Source organism: Papaver somniferum, chromosome 5 (genome assembly GCF_003573695.1).
Source record: "Papaver somniferum cultivar HN1 chromosome 5, ASM357369v1, whole genome shotgun sequence".
In the NCBI taxonomy this organism is placed as follows: Eukaryota; Viridiplantae; Streptophyta; class Magnoliopsida; order Ranunculales; family Papaveraceae; genus Papaver; species Papaver somniferum.
The window spans coordinates 117,510,859-117,523,684 of record NC_039362.1 but is presented as its reverse complement, the minus strand read 5'-3'; the positions used below and the strand labels follow the sequence as shown (position 1 = coordinate 117,523,684).

Here is a 12,826-nt window from a genome sequence, read left to right as displayed (position 1 = left end):
CTGGTGTCTGTGTTATTTCTTTTCCGCATTATATTTTGTTATATAATTGAAATATCACAGGTTGTGTGTTAAGATCAATCAATTAGAATATCCAACATTTGGTTGTTCATTTACATTGATTGACACTTGAACATTGGTCTTTGGTACCGTTCAAGTAACTCGTCTTATATTCAATCGGGCTCGTAGATTTGTATTTGCTGATTGAGGATTGAATTAAGAGTTAAAGATATTAAAATCTTTGATATACTATTACTCTAGATTGAGTCTGACATCTAGTTGATTCTCTAGAAAGTGTATTGGTGTATGTCCTCTCAGATTTCCAAACGCATTGTTGGGTGTGGTTGCTAGACCCCCGCATTTTCAGGGAGAGATCTGTGTGATCCGGGAAGCACTAACCTATTCATTAACGTCAAACACTCGTCTCAACTGCTGGTAAGGATAACTCTCTCGGATAAATATGTAATTGATTTACACAAGATGAAAAATGGAACATTTTTTGTGTTTGTATTGGTAGAATCGGCTTCCTTCCTAATGGTGACCGTGATTGAGATATGTAGCTGAGTGGGCAACCTCCCACTGTGGTATCCAAAATGTAGTTACCTAAAATCGGCGAAACGCTAAAGTTCGATTCTAGGTTTCTGAAAGTGAATTACGAGAGGTTGAGAACGAACATTCTCTTCCTAAACCACGCACAATGGCCGTTCAAAGGCTGCTTCAGTCACATGGAAGAGGTTAGGAGTGGTCTTAGGTAGGGAAGCAGATGCAGAGAGAGATCAGATAATTTTAGGGTTTGAAGAAGAATTGCTCTAAGAGTTTATGAGAAATTTTTGTGTCAGTTTGGATTCTAGGGTTTCTGAAAGTGAATTACGAGATGTTGAGCACGAACAGTCTATGCCTAAACCACGCACAATGGTTGTTCAAAGGCTACTTTAGTCACGAGGAAGAGGTTAGGGATGGTCTTAGGGACAGAAGCATATGAAGAGAGAGATCAGATAATTCTAGGGTTTGAAAAAGAATTGCTCTGAGAGTTTATGAGAAATTTTTTTGTTAGCTTGGAGAAATAGAAGTCCTTTTTATAGCTGAATTCTCGAATCTCAGGTCGATGAAGATAGGGATTGCTTGTCGTGCAGGTCTCTTTTCCCATCTCTTCAGGGAATATATAGAGATAAACTAGGCTGAGTATATCTCTTTATTCCACCGCCTTTATTCTCTTCTGCGTTGAGAAATAAGCCGGGTATTTCTCACACGTGCCGTATATCGCCAGACCAAAACCCTAATTGATATCCTCTCATTTATGTGAAGCTGAGTCAGCCTTTGTGATTATGTGTTGAGAGAGAGAAATATTCTCTTTAGCCCGAGCTGGTCAAGATACAGAGATATTCTTGATTTATGAGAGTGACTAGGATGACTTACGTGAAAAGGCATGAAATGCCTTAGAAATCGTGTGTAAAGAGAAGCTGAGGTTGATCTCCCTCTCTTCATGGACGGTCACATATGTCATGTGGAGAATGTATTATTGCTTGTGAGTCCCTTTGTTGAGCATGCGGAGCTCAAAGAAGTTATCCACGTTTTTGGACAGGATTGCACAATTCAGGCCCAAATTACTAGCCGTGAGTGTGTTTGAGACGCTGAAAAAGAGGCCTGAGGCCTAGATAAAGCTTGTGTCTAAGTCTTATACTTGCATAAGACTCTTCAGATGAGATGGATCATCTCGGATGAGGTAATCAGAGATTTGGCCGACACAGCTGGGGCAATCTGAGATTTGGTCGACGCGTCTGGAGCTGTCTGAGATTTGGATGACGCGTCTGGAGCTGTCTGAGATTTGGCCGACGCGTCTTCAACCATCTGAGAGTTGGCTGACGCAATAGATTTTGTTCGAGACTTGGACAAGGCGATGGAATCTCTCCGAAGTCAGCCGAGACATGTTTGGGGAGAGAAAAAAAGGCTCACGCCTGATAATGTCTCTGCGAGACTTCGACTCACTTGTCTTTGACCAGCGTATCTTGCAGAGATGTGCTAGGAATCAATTATGTCTGTATTTATGGGGCCGACATGACCAGTATATCTTGGAAGGATGTTCTAGGAGTCTGTCGAAAGGGACAGAGGCAGAATAACCACCGTATCTCGCGGGGATGTCCTGAGAATTATTCTGAAGCCTCGGTAAGTCGAGTTAGAGCCTAGAGTAAACATGACCAGTGTATCTCGCGATGATGTACTAGGAATCATTCCTTGATCTCAAATAAGGTGAGTCGTGCTTACAGGGTCATAAGTCCGTCGGGGATGTTTTTACGCATCTACAGAGCCTACATGACTAGCTATATCTCGCAGGGATGTATACTAGGAATTATGGCATCACAATCAGCCGCGTCTCCCGAAGACATGCCGGAATAATGGCTGTTCTGGTTCATAAGTGTGTCGGAGACGTTTTACGCTCTACAAAACCTACGTGACCAGCAGTATCTCGTTGAGGATGTGCACTAGGAATCATGGCATCACGACCAACAGTGTCTCGGGGGACGTATATTAGAAATCGTGGCTATGGGTGCATTGAGGACCAAGGTTTTAGTCTCTCCAGTGAGAGTTGAGTTTGTCTATGGTCTTGAAATGACGCTCTTTCCCTTTATCCAAATTTCACCATCTACACTAGGGTCCCACTAATATTTCTTTCACAAAATTGGTCAATTAACCCAATAATGACAATTCCTGAGTGAAAAAGACATGTAAAATTTGATACTTTTTAAATGGACGAAAATTAAAAAAGTAGCCAGGATGTAAACAATTTCATCCTACCCATTTTCAAATGTTTTTTCTTATTTTTAATTTACATCAGGATGCATCCAGTTTCATCCTCACTCTTTTTTCAAGTTTAAACCAGGATGAATCCAGTTTCATTCTTGGTCTTTTTTGTTTTTTGTTATAGGGAAAGCCAAATTATATAGGGGCAAAGCTGACTTCGGTCGAAGCAAGTTGACTCAGAGTCAACAAGGGGGGGAAATAGAAATAACACGGTATCATCCCTAAGCTTTGGTTCCGTCTTACGCTACACTACCACCATCGTTGGAAAGAATCATTCATGTCAATTATGAAATATCTTTCCATAGAGAAACCCTTCAGCTATTTAAACGTATTTTCGTTACTAGTAAGATATTGTTTAACTTGCAAAATCATCTTTGATGTTTTCTCTGTGTACGAGCACTGTAAAGCCAGACCATTAGTGGCTGATGCGACGGTTGACGCATTCATGGTGCCTGTGAGACCCCTTCCTAAGATGTTTGACTTAGCCATGATGATACTTTACTAGTACTGTAATGTAGTTGACTTTATAAGTTAATAAACCCATATCATAATTAATCAATGCGTAATAAAAAAAGAATCGCAATAATCAAAATTCAGTTTATGAAACAGAACATCAACAAGAACAAAAATCACCAATTTTCAGTTGGGTGGGTGTGCATGAAACATGAAATTGAAGTTTCGATTTGTTACTTTACAACGGACAGTGGCCAACAATTGACTACGCTTCATAAATGGTACATAAGAGCCATGGTCATTATTTGGATTTTGGTCAAGTAACTGTAAAACCGTACAGACTACACATACAAAGGGAGTTCAAGTTTCGATGATATTTTCGTATGATCTAGTTCTAGTCTTCCTGTTCGAACTCGTTGATGTCTCTATTTCAATCTAATCACGCTATCTAAACATCTTTCACTGTCTTTTTTTTCCTACATTTTTTTTAATGGTCTAGTTTCTTATTCATTTAATTATTTTAAGTAAAGCCAAATTGCGAAGAAGATGAAGAAAATTAAGCAGGTGACTGAAAAAATTGAACATGTGAAATTGAGGTTGTTTTTTCGATGGTGAACGCCTAAATATCGTATCGGTCTTAAACTTATCAAAATGCATTCATCTTAGTGATCCATAAACGTGAAAAATGGAAGAAGAAGAAGACAGCTTTTATATTTCCCCCCACATTAATCAAAAGTCACGAGATTATGACCAAAGTCAGCTTTCCTCTTAAATAATTTGGCTTTCCCTATAACAGTAATCTATTTTTTTAGTGTCCATTTCACCCAAACTAATTTTACTCGTCCATTAGAACCATGTTTTAAAAATATTTGGACAAATGACCCATTTTCCGTATTTCTTTTTAATATAAAATCTTTTGTAGGATAGAGTTGAAGTTTAAAATTATGGATTTAGGTGAGATAAAATATGATAAAGTGAGATGAAAATACTATTGGGAAACACAAATTGTACTGTGCTGGTGGGGAAGAGCCGCGGGCGGTTGGTAAAGATCCTCCCGCTAATTTTGTTAATCCGCGTGGATTTAGTTGGATCGCGTGGTTCTACATCAAACACGCGTCTCTTCATCGTCCACACTCAACAAAACTAATAAATTTGTTGGTTTGTTCACTCATTTTTCATGTTTGGTGAGTTCATAATGGGAGCAAAATTAGCAAAGTTGAAGTTTGTTCATTCTATACGAATTGCCCTTTTAAGGACAATTATCAGCTCTTTTACATGCGTGAATGGTCACGTCCGTGTCAAATTAACTACTCAATCATTTCAGATGGAATAGTTAACAGAATAGGGCGCTTTTTCAGAATTTGAAAACTCGAGGCATGTCTCCAAGATGATCCCTCAGTTTTGGGCATTTCTCCAAGTTTTCCGTGTTATTATCTAGTTGGATTATTCTAGTTGTTCTCTTTTCTTGTTATGAAACCGGTCATTCATGCAATGCAACATATGCTGATTGTTTAAGAAAGAAATAAATATTTTACTCAAGCTATTCCTTAAAAACTAGAAACTAGACTCTGATTAAATTGTAAAACCTTTCCACTCATCTCTTCCTACTTCTTTAGTCCATAGACCCAGACTTCACTCACCGAAAATACTGAGCCAAGTCATGAACTCTTATATTCTTTTTCTTTTGAGCAAAGTCTTGGACTCTTGATCAGGTTAGTTAGGGTACTAATCATGGCTTCCCGAGCAATTTCGTCGCTTCTTTTCCGATCCCCCTCAAGAACTAGTACTTCGATTCTGTCGCGTTTGAAAGCAGGTTTGTCCATGTGTTGAATAATAATAACACTGTCTTTTCTGCTATATCTTTGATTAATTAGTTATTCTGATTCTATTGTTCTTTTCATTACTTTGCAAATTTATGTACCCACCGTTGAACTCGAGTACTAGTAGTAGTACTACGGTTATACATTAACTATCTTTTACGGGGGTTCGCAGAATGCAAAGAGCAACACGAAATAAAAACAAAAGTGGGCGATACTTATTTTCTAGCACCCCTACTGTACTTTATACATCGATAGTGAGTGACCTAGCAACATCAGGATTTCATTTTTCTGGTGGAAGCATATTTCATGTTGATCCAAAATGGATGAGTATGGATCACGAGTCTTGTTGTCTTTTTATCTCATCAGTCAAGTTGTCTTTGTCCGGTGGTAGCTAGTAAGTCTCATTTTGCTGTGAATTTTTATCAACATCACTAATTAATGAGTAATTAAGTTTGATGTGACTCTCTCATCTCCACTCTTCTTTCACCTAGTAGAAATCACAGTCAGATTAACTGATATCCAAACAAACAGAATATTTATCTTCATTTTTTATTACCAACTCCTAAAAATAGTCTTAGAAACAAACTTTCAAAATACACCCTCCTTTACTTTTTAATAGGCTGGTTTCTATAGATAAATGTTTCAAAAAAATAAGCTGGTTTCCTAATTTGTAAAGTCAAATGTTAGTTTAATTTTTTGGGACCACTGTTCTCTTAACTTTTTTTGATGACAAGTGTCATGTGGACCATTTCACTTTATTTCTTTTGCACAAGTGTAATGAGGATCATTTCACTTCACTTCTTTTATTGACAAGTGTCATGAGGACCACTTTCAATGATTAATTCCCTTAATTTTCTTAAATTTCTCTAAAAACAAAATCAACCTATTAAAAAGAAACAGAGGTAGTAGTATACAGCAAGAAAAGGGATAACATATGAAATTTCCCTGAACTTGTACATCTTTTTTCACTAATATAGTATCAGTATTTGATTCTCTTTTTAGTTATCTCAGAGTTCAGTAGCAAAAAAAAAAGTTATCTCAGAGTTCAGTCTCAATGAGAATAGTGTTCCTAGCAAGAGCCATGGCAACTAGGAAAGTTTCTTCCCTTCTCTCTAAAACCTTTGGTGCTTCAGTACTTTCCTCACTAAAAGGTTACTACAATACTACTTTCTTGATTCCTTTCCTTTTGAGATTATCTATCATGGGGTTCTTTTGGTGATAACGTTTTTCTTATTCTTGTTGATATCTTCATTGAAATTTGATGAATTCATGTCATATGCATACCACTGGGCTGTTATGTTTATTGTTTGTATCAGAAGTTTAGAAGTTGTGCTGAATTAAACGATTGAATCTTCCCTTGTCCAAAAGTAATTAAGATACTTACTTGGACTTCCTGGTTAAGTTTTTAATTTGTTATAAATAATTTTTTAGGGAAGAATATCAACTTGGGAAGAAGTGTTAGTAGATATAGTACTGCCGTTGCACTTGAAGAACCAATTAAACCACCAGTTGAAGTAAACTACACAAAACTTCTTATCAACGGGGAGTTTGTGAATTCTGCTTCAGGTTTGGTTTTTTTTTTTTTCATTTTTCATTCCTTTTTGTCATTGTTTCTTCAATTAATCAAGAATTAAGACATAAATTCAATCTTTGTTTGCCCACAGGAAAAACTTTTCCGACTCTTGACCCAAGGACAGGGGATGTTATAGCTCATGTAGCTGAAGGTGATGCTGAAGATATCAATCGGGCGGTTGCCGCCGCTCGCAAGGCATTTGATGAGGGCCCATGGCCAAAGATGACAGCTTATGTAACTATTCTTGATTTTAATTTCTTAAATTCTACTTTACTTTTGTGAGCCATGAATTTGGATGATGGGTATGGAAGAGCACAATTAGATTGTTTTATCATTCTTTACATTGTTTGCCTTTACAGGAAAGGTCAAGGGTACTTTTGCGCTTTGCGGATTTGATCGATAAACATACTGATGAACTTGCAGCACTTGAGACATGGGACAACGGAAAGCCCCATGCACAGGCCGCTAACATTGAAGTACCAATGTTCTCACGTCTATTTAGATATTATGCTGGTGAGTTAAATTAAATTTTACTTAATGTTAACTGTAATCACATTTTTATTTGGATAACTGTTTTAAGATTTTCTTCTGCTTGAAACTATCAGGATGGGCGGATAAGATTCATGGTCTCACAGTTCAGGCTGATGGTCCGTACCATGTGCAAACCCTACATGAGCCTATTGGAGTTGCTGGACAAATTATTCCATGGAATTTTCCACTTCTCATGTTTGCGTGGAAGGTCGGACCTGCTTTAGCTACTGGTAACAGTATTGTCCTAAAGACAGCAGAACAAACACCATTGTCTGCTCTCTATGCGGCGAAGCTGCTCCACGAAGTGGGTTCTCTTAATTCATTTGCAGTAGTTTATTCTTCATTTCTTACTGCATGCTTTAGGAATCTTATTTCTGTATTGTCCATTGCAGGCCGGCCTTCCTGAGGGTGTCCTGAATGTCATTTCTGGATTTGGTCCTACGGCTGGTGCAGCACTTGCTAGTCATATGGATGTCGACAAGGTTTGTTTTGCTATATCATAGGAAGAATATATATCAAAATTTGTAGAAAACGCAATAGTTTGTTCTCTCAAGTATTAACATAGAAGGCCGACTTCTTTGCAGCTTGCTTTCACAGGATCAACTGCAACTGGCAAGATTGTTACTGAACTGGCTGGTAGAAGCAACCTTAAGCCAGTGACTCTAGAGCTTGGAGGGAAATCTCCATTCATTGTATGTGAAGATGCCAACATTGACAAGGCTGTTGAAACTGCCCACTTTGCTCTGTTCTTTAACCAGGTACGTTTGTCTAATGGAATTTTTGCATGAACCAAGGGACAAGCTTACATAGATATGGATTACCAAATTTCAAGATCCTAAATGTGATTTGTCTACAGGGACAATGCTGCTGTGCTGGGTCTCGTACTTTTGTACATGAAAAAGTTTATGACGAGTTCATAGAGAAATCAAAGGCTCGTGCTATGAAACGTGTTGTTGGTGATCCCTTCCAGAAGGGTGTCGAACAAGGTCCTCAGGTGAATTATCTCTACCTTGACAGTTTCATATTGAAAAGATCAAACCACTTGGTTGGTTTTGTAGTTTGTCACCATTTCTTCTAGAGTGTTTCTATACTAATCGAGAGAGAAACACGGATCAGCTCAGTTTAAAAAGCTTGTTCAGTTAGGCGTTTCCTTTATTATCTGTGATTTTTCACTGAATTGTTGCATTCCCCAATGAATATATCAGATTGATTTAGAGCAATTTGAGAAGGTTATGAATTACATAAAATCTGGTGTTGAAAGTGGGGCAACCATTGAAACTGGTGGTGCAAGATTTGGCGATAAGGGTTACTATATTCAGCCTACCGTCTTCTCAAATGTCCAGGTATCATATGCTATTTCCACCACATTTAAGCATTCGTCCTATTTTGCCACTATAATCGCCTTCCAAAACTGACAAAATCAAACGTCTACGGGATTAGGATAACATGTTGATTGCGAAGGATGAGATCTTTGGACCTGTGCAGAGCATCTTGAAATTCAAGTAAGCTTCAACCCATCAGTATATTTCATCTCATTGCTTATAACACATTCCTTATCTTTCACTTACATATCATTTTCTTTTTCCATAATTACAGAGATCTTAGCGAGGTAATCAAAAGATCGAATGCAACAAATTACGGTTTGGCTGCAGGAGTTTTCACCCAGAACCTAGACACAGCAAACACCCTGACGCGTGCACTGAGAGCAGGAACTATATGGATCAATTGCTTCGATGTTTTCGATGCGGCAATTCCTTTTGGTGGATACAAGATGAGTGGGCATGGCCGAGAGAAGGGAGTTTACAGTCTTAATAACTATTTGCAAGTGAAAGCTGTGGTTACTTCTTTGAAAAACCCAGCTTGGTTATAAGTCTAGTATCCCCTGCTTCTCTTGTCTGGGATGTTTTTCGTCTATGATGCAAAGAATTATACTTGTCAACTAATAAAGGCTTGTGTGTTTTTTCCTTTCTCGCTGCTTATTTATGGTGTTTTGGCAAACTCTAGAAATGCTTCCCATTCTTGGCTGATGTGGGATCCTCCCTCAAAAGAAAAATAGTATAGAGTACATTACTATTAAGTTTTACAAACAATGCAAACTTTCAATCCATTGTGTGCAGGTAAGACCTGTGCATAAGCAGGGAAAGGCCGGAACAGATTCCTTCCTATGAACTACACTACAGAAGTTAGAAGTTAGAACATCTCCAACACGGTTAGAAGTTCGAACACTGCGAACATCTCATTTTCAGGAGATCTGCACTTGAGTTGAGCCAAAGCTCATATGCATGCCCAAACAGTGTGGTAAACATCACATGCATTACTAATTTAGCAAATCACACCTAATCCAGATATTTATCTTAAACTTAGTATATGCCCTTTTCAGTCATCTAGTCTATCCATTATACAGAAAAATGTTCCCACTTAGCGAATTGTAACCCGAACCCGGGGTGGTGCAGAATAGGCTATTGGTGGTTTAGAGTAAGGTGAAAGAGTTTTCGAGCTCATTGACATATTGAGAGCGTTTTCTAGTCTTATAGCAACTTGTTCCATAGATGGTCTTTGCTGCTTCTGTGCAGTGCATGAAAGAGCCAACTTGAGAATGAGTTCGAAAGCTTCGTTCGAGTATTCTCCATTCATTTTAGGATCAGCAAATTCTGCTATATTTCCACCTTTCGTGATAAACTTTGCCTGAGCGCATTAGAAATTTGTATAATGAATTAGCAATGTATGAAAAAAAAAAATCGTGACATGAAGCATAACGGCTAGTAGCTTATCTTACCATTTTATCCAGGGCCATCGGTCTTTTCAAGTTTAGTATAATAACCCTCTTCCCAGATAGTAATTGTAGTAAAACGATTCCGAAACTGTAAACATCACCAGCTGCATTGACACGGTGATTCCGTTGATATTCAGGATCGACGTAGCCGAAGGTTCCTCTCACTTCTGAGCTCACATAAGACTGACCCGCATCAATCACCTTTGACAAACCGAAGTCTGAAAGTCTGGCTTCGAATTTCGTCCCCAAGAGGATGTTGGTTGGCTGCAAAGAAATTGGGTTATTGGGATCTCAAATGGCAAGCAAAAAGGAAAATATGTCATAGAAATCTAACCTTGATATCACGATGAATAATGCTACCCTCTACATACGTATGGAGAAACCAAAGACCTCGTGCACAGTCGATTGCAATCTCAAGTCTCTGAATCCATGATAGTACTTTATCTTTACCTGATATTTGCTAATTCGAATTCAAAACAAGAAGCTCTCACTGAATATTGAAACAGAAACGGAATTTTTTCATAGATCACAAAAAAGAATACCAAATAGCCACTCTGACAGGTTCCCATTTGGGCATAGCTCGTAGACGAGAAAACATTCATCCTCTTCCTCGCAATAGCCCAACAAGGAGACAAGGTTTGGATGTTTAACATGCGATAAGCTTGTAACTTCTCTGACAAATGTCTCCACATTTTCCTCGTTGACTATGTGCTTAACTGCAATTTTCCGACCATTTGACAGTACACCTTTATAGACCTTCCCTACACCAGAAATGTGTGTGGTGAGTGAGATCAAACCTCCAACTTTATGTGCTTGGCTTTCGATTTAATCAGGAAAATAGAGTTTCATATAAATTATGTACTCACCTGCTGTGCCTTGACCAATGAAGTTTAACTCATTTAGATTGTTTGTAGCTGACATAATCTCCTTGACTGGAATTCTCTGGCAACCACCAGGTATCTCAGGTAACTCCTTTGCTGGTGTCACTGTTACGTAAACAAAATATATTAATGTAGAACTTTTAAAACTAGAACTTGCAGATGCAAATTTTGATTGTTGATTGTTACGTACCAGCTTTCCCTGGTAACATGTTTGGTTTGGTTAGTCTTTTCCATAGCATGCATGCAGCGACAACTATCAGTACCACAATACAAAGAAGACCTCCTAATAGAATCCATATTGCTGTTATCCATATACACAGTTCCCATAATTAATGAGATCGCTCAAACAAGTGAAACACAATACCAAATGGCTAAGGGCCGGCATGTATTAATGTAAGAAAAAAATACCTGCGTGAATATTCTTCTGAACATTTGTTTCTTGTTTTTCTGCAGGAAATTTGAATTAGAAAACTAAATGAGCGAGAATCTGCCTATAATTTTGCCATTGATGCCACTACTATGGTGCACAACTGCCCAAATACTTACCTAGAGCTCCAAGGCATCTATAAACTGACTGTGCCCATCTTCTATCGGCAATCCTTTTACTGGTTAATGAAATCAATACAGCAAACCTACAAACATCTCTTTGGGTTTTCTCTACTTCTCCACTATGTTTTGACGATCCTTTCATATCTTCCCAACTCCTCACACAATTGCTACACACCTGATCCCAGTCCTGCTCATCATTACTCGAAAATGTGCAATCATTCTCTAAACTTTTCGATTCATGTCCCAAGTTACTCGCGACATCTGCAACAGAAAACTGCGAACAACCGCCACCACCACGTCCACGTGTAAGTCTTTCAAACCCACAACTCGTAACATTACCATCAAAACTCTTCAATGAAGTCACACACTTTGTCTGGTCACCACCATCCAAGAAAATTTGTCCAGAATTACTTGCTGTCTGTCCCAATGCGTGAAGGTACACGTCGAAAGCAACTCCGCAGCAATTGCTGGGAAGAAATCCACCCCAATCACCTCCGTCACAACTCGAAATATTACCAAAAGGTGATACTTGAAAATCAAGAGGACAGCTTGTTCTAGTAGGATCAGGCAGAGAATAAGCAAAGAAATTTATGCCTACAACGAAATTGAAGATGACAAATATGACTTCATATGTGCAAGAACTGAAGTTTAATATACCCATGTTAAGATTGCTTTGCCGAAAACACCTATTTAATCAGTTCCTGGAGAAAAGAAACACAAAAGCCACGATTTTTTTTTTCAAAATTTTCCGGAAATATGGATTCAGGTCATGCCATTTTCATGAACATATGATTCAAGGCCAAGAAACAAGAAATGGGCAGTTTTGTAGTTAAAATGGGTGGAATTAACTTGGAGTTCACTTGCTTAAACAGTATTACTTAAACTAAATGAGGGAGTAGTTTCTTTGATGCAAGTTAATTATGTTTAAGCAATATTTGGCTAAAGAAAGGTTTTTTCTTTCTTTTTTAGGATGCACTATATGGAATAATCTATAGTGCATATTGATTTGTATTTTCTTCACAGACTTTGCCGGCCAATTAATTTGAGCTTAAGTGAATAAACAATGGCCGATTTTCAAACATTCTGTTTATCTTCTTCTGTTTTGTTTCGTACATTTGGAACTTAACAAGAAAGATTAAACCTTCCAATAGTTCAAACTAACAGAAATAGAAAATTGTTTGAACCTACTCATTTAACTATGAAAAGTTGGGCTGTAATTTGACATCTAAGTAAATGAACGGATGGCAGTGCAATGGATGTGAAGTTTTGATTTGACTCATAACAGTGTGATTGCCACCATAAATTATCATACTTACACAGCTATGCATTGGACGTGTAACAGTGTGATTGGCACCCTAAATACGACAAACAATTTGTTTTCAATATCTTAAAGCAATTAAACAGTTATAATCTGTTGTATCACAAATGATAATTGAAACATACTCGGAGA

At 38.0% G+C, this 12,826-nt stretch overlaps 2 protein-coding genes across 2 annotated transcripts; one reads left to right on the top strand and one right to left on the bottom strand.

The window, feature by feature from the left end:
- Positions 1-528: 528 nt before the first annotated feature.
- Positions 529-12,037, bottom strand: LOC113279505 (putative receptor-like protein kinase At5g39000). Its single transcript, XM_026528200.1, has 10 exons — positions 11,374-12,037; positions 11,236-11,274; positions 11,018-11,128; positions 10,813-10,932; positions 10,489-10,707; positions 10,281-10,396; positions 9,950-10,210; positions 9,680-9,858; positions 714-774; positions 529-576 (listed from the first exon to the last, which is right to left on the bottom strand). Exons 1-10 carry the CDS (start codon positions 12,035-12,037, stop codon positions 529-531), a joined length of 1,818 nt encoding a protein of 605 aa, XP_026383985.1.
- LOC113282497 (aldehyde dehydrogenase family 2 member B4, mitochondrial-like) lies at positions 6,011-9,141 on the top strand. The gene is made up of 11 exons (XM_026531520.1): positions 6,011-6,220; positions 6,501-6,635; positions 6,734-6,876; positions 7,002-7,155; positions 7,248-7,477; positions 7,566-7,655; positions 7,758-7,931; positions 8,030-8,167; positions 8,379-8,516; positions 8,614-8,675; positions 8,770-9,141. The coding sequence occupies exons 1-11, from the start codon at positions 6,124-6,126 to the stop codon at positions 9,041-9,043; spliced, it is 1,635 nt and encodes a 544-aa protein (XP_026387305.1). The 5' UTR covers positions 6,011-6,123; the 3' UTR covers positions 9,044-9,141.
- Positions 12,038-12,826: the final 789 nt, after the last annotated feature.

Bases quoted from the DNA above. Each gene is read 5' to 3' on its own strand.
- LOC113279505 (XM_026528200.1), bottom strand. From the start codon at position 12,037: ATGGGTATATTAAACTTCAGTTCTTGCACATATGAAGTCATATTTGTC. The intron at 10,397-10,488 runs GTATTCTTTTTT...AGCAAATATCAG, and splicing joins CCTGTCAGAGTGGCTATTTG to GTAAAGATAAAGTACTATCA. The intron at 9,859-9,949 runs GTAAGATAAGCT...TAATGCGCTCAG, and splicing joins CGATGGCCCTGGATAAAATG to GCAAAGTTTATCACGAAAGG.
- LOC113282497 (XM_026531520.1), top strand. From the start codon at position 6,124: ATGAGAATAGTGTTCCTAGCAAGAGCCATGGCAACTAGGAAAGTTTCT. The intron at 7,656-7,757 runs GTTTGTTTTGCT...ACTTCTTTGCAG, and splicing joins GTCATATGGATGTCGACAAG to CTTGCTTTCACAGGATCAAC. The intron at 7,932-8,029 runs GTACGTTTGTCT...ATTTGTCTACAG, and splicing joins TTGCTCTGTTCTTTAACCAG to GGACAATGCTGCTGTGCTGG.